We start from the raw sequence: 16,212 nt of genomic DNA, 5'->3' as shown, positions 1-16,212 counted from the left end.
AATGGCACCAAGGGGCAGAGCTTGGGCCAGATTCATCATACAGGTCAACACACCCATTTATATGCAAATTGAGAGGCAATTAAGGCACCACAACTTTCACACTGCACTCTGATATCTAGATCAGCTGATTGTCCTCAAGGAATTGATAAAGTCAGACTAGCACTGATCTGGCACCTTTTACGGAAAGATTTTCAATTCCCTGAGCCTTGTTTCCCTTGCTGTTTCCCAGAGATGGAGAACTGGCTGAATGATAATACCTACATTATATTTTAAACTCCTCCCTGCACAAAGATTCACCAGGGAGAAAACAAAAAAAAAGTGAAGAGGAAGGGAAGAAATGCAGTTTTTCCCCCAGAGGCACCACTCATTGCAATACGTGTCCCCTGAGTGGCTCTGAGTGTGCTTGTGAAACAAAGCTGGATCCAGTTTCACATCTCTTACAGAATCTGCTTCTAAAAACTGGTCTGGATAAATGGACAAGACTCTTCAACTACACTAATCTTCAACTATCACATCAGTCAGTAAGTACAGCTAATTTAATAGATTAAACTATGAGAAAGGGCTGTCAGCAGTTCCCCTGTTGCTCTCTCTAGGGTGTGTAAAATTCCAAGTTCTGTTTCCTTGTCACACCACATTGTCACCAAGGAAAAGCCAAGGCTGGAGACAGTTATGTTTATCTCAGCAGGAAAAGATGTTCCTGGAGCAAGGGCACTTTGAAAACAGATCCTGCAGTAACAAGAAGCCACCAAGAAAGGGAGGAATAAATACCTGTGACATTGGTGCGGGCTGACAAAGCTTCGCAGTACTTTTCCAGCAGAACAGACAAGGGCAGGTTCACAGAGGATTCACAGTGGAGAACTATCTGAATAAACAGAAAGAAACCAAGCAGGTGAAGCAGCAGCCTAGGAGAGATTTTCTAATTCATGAGTACAACAAGCCCCAGCAGTCTCAGAGAAGTTCTTATTCATGATTTACTCAGGTACAGACACCCCCTGGAAGGTTTGTGGTTTTACTTGCTCGGCTCCAGATGGAATTCACATCCCTACTTCACATCCCTAATGCAAATTAACCACCTATTCTGGATCTCTCCTGTGGCAGCTGCTCAATGCCTTCAACAAAGATCAGGATCCACTTTGTCTCACTTAAAAGGGATGACTGAAATAGCAGAGCTGAATCACATCCCACTAAAGATTACACGTTGAGTTTTTTCGTGAACTTTTAATTGGTATGTGGGGACCAAAGATCCTTGCACAGTCGAGAGATCCAGCAATTGGCAAAGGGCAGTTCAGAGGGCTTGGAGAAGGTGTTTCCATGGAATATATAGAATAATTTGGCATCTCTATAAGGTGTCCTGTGGTTCTTTTTAGCCAATGAATGACATACAAGTTTCTGACCCTCAGCATTCAGGGCTGAGCCTTCTACTGAGGGCAAATACCAGTGAGAAAGAGCAGTAATGCCAACATGGGCACTTTGAGAAAGCTGCAGGTAGGTTCAGCACAAGATAACAGTATAACCCCAAGTAAACTTTAGGAAATAGAGTTGAAAATCAATGGGGATATTTTAATTTTCACACTCAAAATGAAATTACTGAAGTGCCCAATGCAGACAGAAGAGAGAAGCATACAGAGTTGTACATCAAAATATAGAGCCAAGTTGGGATCCTGCTTGGAGCAAAGGAAGCTCTTGGAAACCCCTTTAAGAAAGTCAGAAATTCAGGAGTGACAAATCAATGACAGAAATTCCATTTTCAAAGTATGAAACAAAATCTTTCTGGCTCTTTCTGAGAGGGATATAAAGCCATGGAAACACTCAAAATGGCTTTGCTTGTCTATTTACACAGAATGATTCCAACACAATTCAGGCAGGGAAACAATCCTACTCCTTGAAGGTGATGTTGTATTCCAGTGCCCTAAGGTGTGTTATGTGATTGAGGAACCCTTTTTATATCACTGAATTCTCTGTCACTTAATAAAAGGGAGGGTAAATGCTCATGACAATAGAATCCATCAGCAGTGATGGTCTCTAAAGAACAGTTGTTTCTTTGTATAGCACCTTTTCCTGCCTCTTTCTCACTTTGTTGTTATTTTACAAAATAGGAAGTGTTGAAGCACAAACAGAAAGCTTTTCTCAGACTTCATTCTTTTCATACAAACTCCATGAAGGTGCTGTTTCTCCTCCAGGGAGGCTCAGAACTCCTGCCTCACACTGCAAAACCTCCATTCGTGGTCAGGTGAAGGAGACAATGACAGTGGCTGTGCAGCCAGGTGCAGATTCCACCTCCCAAAGCTCCCAAAATCCAGACTCTGTAGAGGCCACAGGCCATGTCAGAGCCACTCCCATAAGCTGACATAGCAGAGCATTTCCTCCCCTCCATCCCTCACCCCTCTGCCACCTCCCAGGCCAGAGCACTGCCTCACTTCAAAGAAGAAACTGGAGCTGTCCCCATGTACTGTAAATACACGGCGTGTTCAGCTGTGCCCTCCCAAGGGGATGGGAAAGAACAGGCAGAGGTCAAGCTCAGCACAGCTTGGGCAGCAATAGGAAAGGTTAAATGTCACTTTTGCCCTAGGGTGAGCTCAGGTTAACTTGGCCAGGGGGAAAAAGTGCCTTCCACATATTATGTTACTTTTGGTTTCATTTTCTCTCCGCTCACCACGTTCAACAGTCTTGCTGTGTATGAAACTTTTATTTGTAAAAAAATTGTATTTAAAGCAGACAAACTCCAAAAGACTGGGAAAAACCCTCTTACAATAATAAAAACCAGCAAAACAAACAAAGAGAAACATTTTAGTAATGTAGAATTGTGAAGATAAATAATTGGGCCCACGACTGCACAGAAATTATGTTCTGAAGTACTGAAATAATCACTTTGGGTCACTAATGCATGACTTTACTCATACTGCTCTCTTAAAACAGCTGTTCCATAACCTCTGCCCACCAAATCAGTTCTTTTTTTGTCCTGCAAATTTACCCAAATCATGCACAGAAATGTCCAACTTAATTCCTCTGAGCCACTGCCACATTTATGAACAAATAAAACTAATGCACTGAGCCAAAGACTGAGGTGGAAATGAAACCTTTAATTTCCAAAGCAGGGACACCAACTAAGAGCAGGCCAGCTGTGAGTCTTCAGAAAAAAAATACAGAACCTTTGGTCAACTTCCCACTCACATCTGAGAGGACTTTGGGAAAAGGATAAATTGCTCTGGTGTGTCACTGCCTCTCTCATGGGCATTTTGTTGGACCTTTCCCCTTGGACATGGTCACTGCTCTTCATTAATTCATGAAAGATCTTTATCTCTGTCAGATGACATCAGCTATGAGACACAAGTGCTGCCTCCTCTCAATTCCCACCAGAATTTGTGGTTATTTCATCCAGGTTAGAGAGGATTTGTAACTTCATTTTAAGAAGAATTAACAGAGAGTCCTGGTTTGAAATACTGAGTTCCACTATGGAGAAATGGAGAAATATAAAACCAAATGGACACTGGTGCTGTAAAATTCACCTGCATGGGAGACTTTGTTTTCTCCTCTCAAACATGGAAGAAATATCTATAATATAAAGGAATGGCTTTGGAATGCAAAGCAGCCCCCAAAGCCATGGATAGGATCCAGAAATGTCAACTCAAGCATGGGGCTACCACAGAGACACAATGGAGCATCTGGAAAGTTTAAATTCCTCACAGTAGGCAGCAGCAGAGAGGGTGAAGTCATCAGGAGTGAAAGCTGAAGGGAAGGATTGAAGTGGAAAAAGATGAGCCATGACAGTGGAACAGCCCTTGCCAAGGCAGAGGTGAGTCTGGAGGCAGTGCCAAACATGGAGAGATGCACTCACTCCCCTTTCCCATTCTCACACTAGAATTCCCAGATGCCATATTCCCGTGCTCTAATAAAAGCCAGTTGTCAGGCCACCCTGTCAAACATCTGCTGGTGGCATGCTGAGAGGTGCTGACATCTGACACAGCCTCAAAGCAACAGAGAAAAAAACTCTTTAAAGAAAAAAAATGTAGTTTCTAGTACTCCCAAGGTCCCAGAGAAATCCATCCCATGAAAGTACAACAGCATCTCAGCAGAAAGCCACTCCCAGAAAAGCAGGGGGACTTGTATGGAATAGCTCAGACTTCAAATCAGCAGCAGCTGAGTTGATCACACAAGGATTCCTTTGGAATTCAAGATGACAAGCAGCAATTTTCCAGATGCAGTTCATCTGCAGTATTTCAAATCTTTAAATTGGAATGGCCTCCACTGACTGCATCAGCTGGGTCTCATGCATTACAAGGACAGAGTCACTTAGATGCATCCTTCCTAAACTTTCTTTAGATACTACATACAAAAGGAGAGGTCAGAACATTCCTAGAGATGGTGGCTGCAGAATACACATCATCATCTTATTTAATCATCTGTGCTCTTTCTTCTACTGAGCAAGATGAAGTGACCTTCCACCATGGAAAAATGTGGGAGATATCAACACAAAATGTGCTCAGTCCACAGCTGACAAGATCTGTCTGAAGTCTTCTTTGCCACACAAGAATGAAGTCTCACCCTGAACTATCCTCTGTGCTCTCTATAAAGCCAAAGCATTTTCCACTCCTGAGAAAACACCTCTGGCAGTGGCATGGATCATGGCAGGAGGATGCTTCTTCCTACCCTTCATCTCTGGGAACCTCTACTGATCTTAAAACTCTTCAGCTTTTCCCATGGGTTTCTTTAACATATCTGAGGTTGTAAATGCTACCTCATTTCAACATCAAAACTGCAGCAAAACTCTCTTCAGCACACAGAAAAGCTGCTGCTTAGTAGCTTTGCCCCAGAACTCAGGGAAAAAAAGGGGGGAAAAAAAAGGGGACTGCAAGAGAAAAGGAAAACTTTTAGTTCTTCAGTTAGGTAATGCAAATAAATTTACTCCATCTCCACCCCAACTTCTGGGATGGACACGTTCTGAGCAGTGGCCCAATTAAAAACAAAATTTTTTTAGTTTGTGTCCACAGAAGCTCATTTTAGGGAAACACAAATTTAACTCCACAATGAAAATGCAATTAATGAAAGAGCTCAACACAGCAAAATCAAAGTGAATCCCACACTTCCTTAACAAAATCCATCCTCTGTTTTAATAGTTTCCAGGGCAGGTGGGCATCTGGCAAGTTCTACATCACTGGTGTGGGGAAACAGATGCTTTGGGAGAAAAACCACCAGATATTTCTTGGAATGCTGTTGTAACAAATGCCAGTGTTCATCTGAGCAGCTCTTTCCTTGTAAGAGATGGCAACACATGGGAGAGAATGAGGAGAGGTGGAATATTTGCTGACTACTAATCACCTGAAGGAATATGCACAATCAGAAGAGTGAAAGCTGCTACTTCAGGACAAAAAGAGAGATTAGCAGAGGAGAGGATGGGAAAGTCATCTTTACAATGGCCAGGATGGATTTACATCCATTGCCATGTGGTTACTTCATCCCCAAGCTGCATCTGAAGGAGATGCTTATTAAAGAACAGTACTCAGAGGGCCAGTGTGTTGGAAATATTTTGCTTTCTGGAGAAGCAAAAAGGTCAGCCCTCTGCATCAAGATGTCTTTGGCCTTTCTACACCCAGTAACTTAAAATCACTCGTGCAGCAGCACTTGGCAGTGTACAATTGTTTGGCTCGGCTTCCCCAGAAAAATAATTTCCATTTGGGATAGAAAGTCTAAACACAAGTTGTCACAGGAGCCTGCAACCTGAAACCTGAGCCAGCTAAGGTTACAGTAAAGAGAAAGATTCTGAGCACAGTTCAAGAAAAATAGGATCCTTTTCAAGTCATTATTCAGCTCTTTAAACTCCCTCTGAGTTTGTTAAAGTGGCCACATAAAACATTGCTACTTGCTAGAGAACACCAAATACTCCAGGAGACACTGCTCCACGATCTTAGAGGCCAGATGTATTCTGCAGCTCTTCCAGGAAATCTGGAAAAAGAGACTAAAAGTCTGCATGGAATGGGAATTAGGACCTCAGTTCAATAAAGCAACTAAACACATGCTCAGTTTTAAGGCATGAAATTAAATCAATCTTTATGCAAAAATAAATAAAAAAAAAAAACCTTGAGCATCTGCTACACTGAGCCCACCACTGAACTTCCCTGTTGTCTCTGAAACTTGGAGATCTGCCTTCAGTGAGCACTGCCCACATGCTCTGCTGAAGCAGCTTTTAGAGGGGAGGTTCTTCATCCACTAAAAGTCATACAGGTGCTGAGGGATTTTCTGAGTCACGAGATACAAACCAAACCTGGTTAAGGCCACCCATGAGCTGGACTTGTCCAGCCAGGTCTCCAAGCCCTTCCATGGCAACCTGAGCTATTAAAAATGAGCTAACTGCATTTGAATCACAAGCTGCAGCTCTCCTGAAATGAAATTGTTTAATGGAAGGACTTTTCAATTTCACATCCTTGAAGAGTTTTGTTGGTTATTCCCCACATATTGGATATTCAGAGCCTGGAAAGGGAGAAGCCCCTCACAGCACTCACAGAATTCACACCATCACTGGCTTGGAAGAGACCTTCAGGATCATCAATCCATGCCCTAACATCTCAACTAGAGCATGGCACCAAGTGCCACATCCAGTCTTTTTTTAAACACATCCAGGGATGGTGACTCTACCACCTCCACTACTTCATCACTCTTTTGGTGACAAACTTTTTCCTAATATCCAACCTGTATCTCCCCTGGCACAGCTTGAGACTCTTGCTTTCATGTCTGCCCTCTCCTTAGTTCTGCACACCAAACCTTTGAATATCCTTTTCCCACCCAATTCCCATCCCTATGAATCCTGTCAGCAGCTCCAATGTGATTCACCTCAGCCCTGTTGCAGCAGGCTCCCTAATGCTCAGTGGAAGAAGGAAGCACAGTCAAGGAATAATCCATCCCTTGTGTTTTTAACTAGACTCCAGGATGAGATAATCACACACTGGAGATCCAGGGAATCCAGAGCAGCTCAAGTTTCGAAGTCACATTTACCCAAATGAATGCTAATACCTCCCTGATCTAACTCCTGTCCACATGAAGAACTTGAGCAAGGATCATTCACCCATCCATTGTCATCACTGTACTCTGTGCACACTCTGTTCCAAAGCCACCCCTCACAGGCTCTCCCAGCTTCAGCTCAACAAATCTGAGCTCCTAATCTTTGTTTTTCAGGTCTCTGCCACCTGAAAAAGGTAAAAACCCATCTGGAACAAGACTTTATCAGCTAATGACATCTGCTCAACTTCCCATGGAATGACAACAGTGGTACCTCTGTATCCTCCATGAAATCTGTCCCAAGATTTCCTGACAGAAATTTAAAAACGAGCCGGTGAGGTGGCACTGGGTATCAGCAGTGAACTTTCTTTCTATCTTTCCTTAAACTGCTAATTCTTGGGCTGGAGCCCACTTCTAGATTTGAAAACCAAGTATCACAGTGAAATTTAACTCCAGGTCTGGAATTATCTTTCACTACCTGAAGGGGAATCACAGACTCATTTCTCTGAGGAGTCAGATTCCTCTCAGAAGCTGTCAGCAGAGCATCTAGACAGGCATCATTCACAAGCTGAAGTGAGGGAAAAATCTCACAAAACATAAAGAAAAAATTATGCACCATGACAACGACTGAGCATTGGAAAAGGGATGTTGTAAAAAGACATTTCAGAGATGTTGGGAGAGCTCCATCTTTGCAGATTTTCACAGCCTAACTGGATGAGAATGATTTGGGTTTGGAATTAACCCTGCTTTGAGAAGGTACAGGACAAGGAACTTCTGGCATTCCCTTCCAGCACAAATTATTTTTTCATTCTTTGATTCTATATGATCTGTGGTCCCTATGGTAAAAAGAATCACAGACAACAATTATTCCCCAAACCTTTCAATGGGTAGTGCAGTAAACAGCTTACAGACTGTATCTTGAACAATAATCATCAATCCAGAGGCTTTGAGGTTTCTCTCACTTATGTTTCTAAGACTTTTGACTCTGCTCGCATAATTATAATTCAAATATGCCAAATACCATGAAAATATATTTTTAAATTATTACTGTATTTAAAGACATAATTTTATTTTAATATTTTTTTCTTTCTGAAGGAAAGAAATACTGCAAGTCAGACAAGACTTCAAAATCCTCATGAAGATACTTGTCTTGATAAAGTAGGGGATTCTTTGGAAGGTGTCTCAAGTTCAAGCTGGATTAAACAGCTGATCTCCCAGCAGGTGAGTTTTGAGGCAGGATAAGAAAGATCCTCAGTGCATTTGACTGGAAGCACACCTGGTGAAAATACTTTGCTGAGCTCTGAGCCCCCATTCCCAGCAGCCAGAGGGACACCCTGGGCTTCCTCTCTGCTTTGAAAGAGCCAATTGACAGCAGAAGGAGCAGCCTGGCCTCTGGCAGGGATGTTTGCTCACAAAACAAGCAAGCAGCAAGGGAAGAGCTGTGACTGCCCTGACCCAGCCCTGGCATGGCTCAGGAGCCTCTGCTGGCCTGAGCCCCCTGAAACCCAAGCCATGGCCAGGGCAGGGATCTGCTCCTGCCACTCAAAGGGAATGGATACCTCAGCGAGCAGAGCCTGGCTGGCAGCCCCACAGGAAACCTGCTCAGGCCCTCAGCACACTTCCCTTCCTTCCCTTTCACCTCTTTCCTCCTTCCTTTGTGCTGGAAAAGTCAGCCCTGCCAGGGCACAGCACTTCCCAAACCATGGCAGTGCAGAGATAACAGCACTGAGCAACACTCCTGCATCCCAGAGACCTGGGGAACAGTGACAGGGATTATCCCACTGCCCTCAAAGCAAGTGGCTCCTCTCCAGTCCTCTGGCACTTCAGCTACTATTACCAGGGCAAGGGTTTAGCATTGCAGTGAGGACAGCTCATGTATTTTAATCTCCATCTGCATTACTCACTGTTTACTTTCCCAGCATACACAACTCAGAGTGGACAGTAACTCAGCCAGCACTATGCAAAAGTTTATACAGCTTTAATTGGCTTCCTTTAATTAGTTTCATTTTCTTAGGGCTCCGTGGAAGAAGTACTTGTCAGCTCTTGAATTATCAGATGGATTTTCTTTCTTATTTAGTGAAAACATGCTGAGTTTCTGTGCAGGCACATGAGGCTTAAGGGATGTTTGGAAAGGCAGATTCCAAGTTCTCCACCCATTGAGCTCCACATCAGAGCTGGGCAAGGAGCAGCACAATCTCAGTACCTGGCTCTCAGTGTTGGCTCCCCTGCACAGCAAGGAGGGACTTGGGAGCCAGAGGTCAGAAAGAAAATTAAAACACTTTACCCAACAATTGTCAACTTAAAATAAATACAACTGTTTTCAAAGCTGTTAAGATTAAAAGAATTATTAGCATTAGCAGAAAGAAATTCTGTATAAAGGAACAGTTTGATAAAGCAAACCATCATGAAGTGTTTGGTTGTCACGAACAGAAAGATAAGGAGGCAAAGAAAATGCAATGCTTTAATACAATTTAATAATTGAGTATCCACATGAGGCAGGGAGGAGGGAGTGGCTCGCTGGACAGCTCCAGCTTTACATTCAACAATTAAGGTTTGCACTTTAAAGAAGAGCAGACTACATTTGGGATTAAAAGTTGCATAAATTACAAGAAAGAACGACATGGACACAATCTGTTACAATTTATAGACACAGTGTAGACATGGAAAAGCAAATTCCTGCACAAAAGTCATCTGCTGGATAAATTTTTAATCTAGAGTAAATCAGCTTTCCCCCTAAATCTCCTTCTTGGGTTTGCAGTGCTGCAAAACCTGAAAGTGATATAAACTAAAAAGGAACAGATTCAGCAGCATGTGCAGCCTGTTGTTACCACCCACATTTCCTCACCTCCTCCTCCTCTCCCCAAAAAATAAGATCTGCAGAACTATAAAAAGAATCTAGAAATGTGCAAATGTTTGCTCTAATACAATATTTTAAAAATATTTGGTTTACTAATATATGGGGCAAAATGAAAATAAAAAGAAAACAGAAAAATGCATCCTTAATAAATCCACATCATGCACTACTCCATTTTACTCGTGGTGCATCTCTCATTTCAGCACATCAGCAGCAGGAACCTGCAGCAATCCCTGCCACAAAGAGGGCTGATCACCAAATTCAAAGTGATGAAGAGCTGTCCTTAGAGGAAAACCCCTCCTTGGGGTGCTCACAGTGAGTCCAGAGCCATGGCAGCTCAGCACTCTCCATCTAAGCCAATAAATCAAGCAGTGCACAGGTCTGGTTCAAGTCCTTAATCACTTCTACTGTTCAATTTTTAGAATGGCTCCTGGCCACGTTTCTGCCCCAAGCAATCTGGTGATATCTCAAAGAGCTCCTGGGAATGGACTGTGTCTGCACAGCCTGCACAGCATCTCCCTGGTTTAGAAACTGAAGGAGCTCAATCACATGAGCACAAGTCACTCTCTGGCTTTTTTTTAATTTTTTTTTTTCTGAAAGCTGGAGAGCTTTCCTGGAGATATTGATGTAGCAGTGGAGTTAGAACATGTGAGGCTGAAATTAAAATTCTGCACCTGATAATGCACAACCTGCAAAAAGATCCTTGCTCCCTTTTCCTCCACAACCACACTCTGGCTTGGAATATGAAGGTCACAGAGTTTAGAGGACTTGATCATGACTTTTCCTCTGCTCCTGACAAGATAATAATATGTAAGCAGATGCCTTATATGCACAAAAGCTAAAGCTGCTTTCTTGCTGGCTAAGGGCAGTGATGAACATCATCACTGAAATGTTTTATGGCAAAACTACAGCCAGCCAACACCAGCACACAACCACCTCCCTCCAACATCCCATAATTGCCACGGGGTGGTTACAGAATAAACCCTGACAAAGCACTGCCCCAGGAAAGGTTTCTCCTGATGAGATGTTTATGCAGCATTAATTCACAATAGGGCTGAATTTTGGCAGCCTCAGACCAGGAATACTATTTAAGTTGTCATCACTGGCTGATACACTCACACTGCCCCAGCTCTTTTAACAGCTCCAGGAGAACAAATAAATGATAGCAAGCTTTGCTTTTGGTTTGGATGAATAATCCCCTCCTCCAAATTATGTGAACTTAGCAAGGAATTTATATAAAAATGTCATAAGACTCATTTGCCTTCATTTTATGGTTTGTTTTTTGTTTCCCACATTCAGTGAAATGTGTTTTCAAGTGTATCACACATCCAGAACTCCTTTAAGAGAACATAAATCTCAGTGCAAGTCTTCACCCTTTTGCTGACCAGCCCCGTGAAATCTGTCAAGTCATTTGCACCAGCATTTTCATGTTGCAGATCTAATTCTGTAACAGAAAGTTGCCTCATCTCGTGGGCGTTGCAAACCTGCAGCTCCCATAAAATACAATTGTTCGGCTGCTGTGAAAACTCAAAACTCCCTTAATTGGGTAAGGGCCTGCTCCCACAAGCAGCTACTCCTTTCCTCAAATCCACAAATGTGAAGAGTCACTGACTTTGAGTTCACTTTCGAGTGTTTTCAAGTTAAACAAGAACTTAAGAGCTTTGGCTTTGAGCCAAAGTTTTAAACCACTGCTCTTAAGCTTCTTGGTGCAAAGTTCCCTCCAGCTGTAATGCAGAGATCCAGATATAATGACAACATTCAGGGATTAAAACACTCCCCAAAGGAGCAGCAGAATCTCCTGCTAGAGGTGGAGCAACCAGAGTTGTTCTGAAAGTGAAGATTCAACATGTTATTTCTCACTCAGGTACACATGAGCCACTGTCAGACACCAGCCTGTTCCACCCAAGCAAGCTCCCCAGTAAAAACACACAGAATACACTCAGAGTTCACATTTCTTGCACTAATCATATTTTATGGAAACTTCACTTTTTGATCCTTAATCTACCTTTTTTTTCTCCTTTTCATTTGAGTCAGTTTTGTCTTTAAAGCAATGACACAACTACCAAAATTTGCAGAAATAATTGAAATACAAAGTTGCAGCAGAACTGGAAAATCCATGGATTATATCCACAGAGGAAACACATGACACTTCTTGATCCATTAAGAATGGATTAGTCTGGCAAAATACTCAGTACCTGAGAACTTTTGATAACCTCACTGTCAAGTCCCACACTCTAAAGAAAAACTGAGATATTTTTATGGACCAAAATAAATCAGTAAAAGAAAACTGGGAGAAAAAAGGAACTAAGAAACCAAGATCATGAAGAAGTGGTTTGGGGCTGAAAACAGCAAGTGTGTAGACCCAAGGCACTGTGATCTCTTCCTTCTTTTTGGGATAAAAAAAACCCCGACACTGGTGGAGGTGAGAAAGTATTCTCTCACTTCTAAGAAAGGTACTGCAAAAAAAAAAAAAAAAAATTAAATTGTTGCTTGTCTCTGAAGCCTGTTGTTGGCCTGGCTTTTCTCTTTCTTTCTAGGTTAGAGAGGGGAGAAATAAACAAAACAACCCCCTAAAATAAACAAACAAAGCCCCGCAAACAAACAAAACCCAAACCAAAGCAAAATAGACACAACTTAAGGAAACAAAACAGATTTTCTTTCTTTATCTACGGGAATGTTAAAGATAGCCCAATTACACTGCGGTTCAGAAAGGTCACTGCCACTTTTTTTAAAGCTGTGGGAACTGCCTTCATGAATTCTGCACAGGATCAGCGTTACTCCTGCTTAACCTCTCACTTTTTCTTTTCAAGAAAACTGAAACCGTCGCTCAGAACAAACAAGCCACCAAAAAAGCACTGGGAAAGCTTTTGACGTCCGGTCCGACAGAGGCCAACCTGATCTCCAGCTGACGGCAGCACCTGCCGGGGCGATGCCGGCGATGGAGCGGCAGCGGCACAGCTCCACTCGCTGCCCCGGAGCAAGCGCCGGGCCGGAGCGGGCTGAGCGCTGCCCATCGCCGGCCACGGAGGCACCGCCAGAGCCGGGACACCGGCGGGCAGCGAACACCGCGGAGCTCTGAGGTGTGTGAGAGCACCTGCGATGGAGCAGCAGCCGCACGGGGACGGACGGATCCCCGAGCGGCAGCTGGCACGGAGCGCTGCCCGCCCGGGCCGTCCCACAGCCGCGGACGCACCTGCGAGGGCGCGGGGCACGCTCCCCACACGGAGCCCTGAGCTCCGCGCCGCCCTGGGGCGTCCCCCCCGCTTCTGCCCGCTCCCGGTTCCGTGCCCCAGCCCCGTTCCCGTCCCCGTCCCCGGCACTTACGGGCAGCAGCAGGAGCGCGGCGGCCGCTGCCGCGGGGAGGCTGCGCTGAGGCGCCCGCCCCGCCATGAGGGCTCGGGGGCTGCCCGCGGCTCAGCCGGACCCTTGGCGCTGCCCCGGCGCCGCCATCGCCTCCCCGCCTGCCGCCCTTGACCCCGGCCCGCCGTCCCGGAGCCCAGCCCGGCGCTGCCGGCGCGTCCCGGAGCAAAGCCCCGGCAGGCAGGGAGGGAGGGAGAAGGGGGAGCCGAGCCCGCCCTCCGCCCAGGATTCCTCGGGGATGGAGGCGGCGGGGGGCCCCCGGGGGAGCGCGACCCTCACGGCGTCCGGCGGCCCGAGCTGCGCCCGCGGGGCTGCCCGCTCCAGCAGCAGCCTGGCTCTGCCAGGGATGGAGATCCCCCTTCCCCCAGCAGTGGGGCCGCCTTCCGCACCAGCTCCCAGAAATAACGGGGGTCCTCCTCCACTCTCCCGTACAGGATTCTCCCTGCCCAGGCTCTGGGCGCAGTGGGGATCGTTTTCCAAAATTAGGTGTAATGGACACACCGCACACAGCACCCCAGGAACATTAATAATCCCGTCACCACCACCCCATCCTGCCAGGCATTAGGTAAAATGTTAACTCCGCTGTCTGAAAACTTTCAGGAGCAACAGGCTTCCCCCGCTGCCCAGGTACAACCTGCACTGTGCACACAGAGCATTACAGGTGTTCTGCAAAAACAGGGAGAGCAACTCTTTGCTTGAGCACATAACTATAGGATGCTTTTAAAGCTAAAAAGTTTAGATTAGATGCTAGGAAGAAATCCTTCCCTGTGAGGATGGTGAGGTCCTGGCACAGGGTGCCCAGAGAAGCTGTGGCTGCCCCTGGATCCCTGGAAGTGTCCAAGGGCAGGGTGGATATTGGGGCTTGGAACAACCTGGGATAGTGGAAGGTGTCCTGCCCATGGCAGGGGGGTTAGAATGAGATGATTTTAATGTCCCTTCCAAACCAAGTCTTTCTATGATTCTGTGGCACCCTAAAAACCTGAGAAGAAAAGGGAGAATCCTCCCTGACACTGTACACTCTGAACCATCTGCTGATCCTCCAGGAGTAACAGGACCCCCTACCAAGCCCATAACACAACATTGCCAGATGGGATGAGGATCTCCACCTCAAAGATAATAAGAAGCAGATCCCCCATCTTCCCCTGTACCCCAGGGCAAAAAAGTTCTGGTGTATTGGTCACCAAATCCATCAGCACACCTTTCCCAAAGTCTCCACGGCTGTGGGACACCTCCTCTGCTATGCCCATCTGCCATGTCCTTTTTCCCCAGCACCAAGCCTTTTTTAGGACTCCCCAGTGCAGGTACACACTTCTAGCCAGGCAACCCCAAACCTGCCTGTTTGGCTGTTTGGTTTCTGAAACAAAAGACATTTGTTCTGCTCTTATCTACAGATACTTGCCAGGCTAGACCTCTGTGCAAGGAAAGGCAGAGCAAGGTCACCCCTTATCTTCCTGCTGACTTGCCCAAAGAGCTTCTGTCCCTCTGGTTGCTCTGGGGTGGATGTTGATCAGGGAATTGGAATCTTACAGATTTAAATGCCTGACCCTGTTGGGCCCCAGTTCCTGGGTCTAGCAGGGTTATCACTCCCTGCTCTCTATGTCCTGTTGTGCCTTTCCCCACAATGGATGTGTCTGTGGCATTGTTAGGTGTGGGCATCAGGCCAAGCCCTGGGATTCCCAGTGCCAGCAATGAGCCCAATAAGATAAATTTCCCCTTCTGCTCCACCCCATCTGCCCAGAGGACAGCCAGCTGTGTGTGAATCAGAGTCAGAACCTTCTCCCAGCTGCAGCTGGGACTGTCCCCAAAAGCCCAGCTGTGTCCTGAGCACAGAGTCTGGGTCACAGTTCTGGGCAGGAGCAGACAGCACCAGCTCCTTCCCAGCCCAGCTGCATTTCCTCAGGGAGCACTGCCATACCCTGCCTGGGTAGTCACCTGTTGCCAGATGTTTCCTTCAGGGAGATGGTGCCTTTTCTTCCTTTTCCTCCCAAAGACAGTGCCTTTCCACAACCCTCCTTGCTGTTTGCTGAGGTTTCTTAAATCACAAGCAATTAGCGTAATGGTAATAGTGGCACAGAGGAAAGAGTTCCAGCAAATTCTCAGGGTTTGCAAAAGCTTAGCGAGCCTTACTGAGATGCAGAAATACCTGGATATCTTCCCTTATAACCTGGCTGAATTTTTTTTTTTTTTTTTTTTTGTTATTTGCTTAGAAAAACATAAAACAGCCTCTGACTCTCTCTAAAACACCTACAACAACACTTATGTTCCTAATTTCCTCCAGGAATCCCATTTGGGACAGCATGAACATCACAGCAAGGAGATGGGCACTTATGTACACTAGAAAACTTGGAATCTTCCTAAGAGACTGCAAAAGTTCTCACAAAGCAGGATTATTTTTCCCTTTCCTGTGGTTATTCAACAGTTTGAATACATGTAAATATTTAACTTGCCTAGTTTTCCCTTTTCTGCCTGTTGCACACCAGCATTTGTTTCCTTTCATTATTAAAAGAAAACAAAGCCATATCCCAAAGTTGCATGCTTCCAATTAATATGAGTTCGTTCATGAAAATGCAAAAGGGAGGAATAAATCCAGCCCAATTTTAATTTGCATTTAAACATCCACCTCCAGGACTAGAAACTCACACGTGACAGGATTCCATGAACTCATGGGAATTGGTAAAAGAGGCCTGGAGCTGCCTGTGCACAGATATCAAGTGCCCTGGAACCAGGAAGGTTTTTCATGACTTTCTGTTATGATTTATCTATGTTTATTGTGCTGTCCAGAGCCTCGTAATCTTAGAAGTATTGAAACAGAGCAAAACAACCCCAAAATTGTGACTATCTAAGGATTAAACAAATCATTCCTGCAGTCTTGTGCCTGAGGCTTTTTCCCTTGCCGCTGGGTTGCAAAGTCCTACCAAAGATTTTTGTTGTCTGGGTTGCTTATAAGGAAACTTCCTTTTGGATACTCTTTCAGGGCAGAGCTCATGTTGCAGTTTTCCTTCATTCAG

General features: G+C 45.1%; 1 protein-coding gene across 2 annotated transcripts in view; it reads right to left on the bottom strand.

Annotated features, from left to right (window-relative positions):
- CRHR2 (corticotropin releasing hormone receptor 2) overlaps positions 1-13,371 on the bottom strand; it is a 129,822-nt gene extending 116,451 nt beyond the window's left edge. For both annotated transcript variants that reach the window (XM_079300330.1, XM_079300332.1), the window contains exons 1-2: positions 13,169-13,371; positions 769-862 (exon numbers count right to left, since the gene is read on the bottom strand). In XM_079300330.1, the coding sequence (XP_079156456.1) occupies positions 769-862; positions 13,169-13,234 (160 nt within the window). In that variant the 5' untranslated portion in view covers positions 13,235-13,371. The remainder of the gene's footprint in view (positions 1-768; positions 863-13,168) is intronic.
- Positions 13,372-16,212: the final 2,841 nt, after the last annotated feature.

Source organism: Erithacus rubecula, assembly GCF_903797595.1.
Source record: "Erithacus rubecula genome assembly, chromosome: 3".
NCBI lineage: Eukaryota > Metazoa > Chordata > Aves > Passeriformes > Muscicapidae > Erithacus > Erithacus rubecula.
This window is presented reverse-complemented; position numbering and strand designations above follow the sequence as displayed.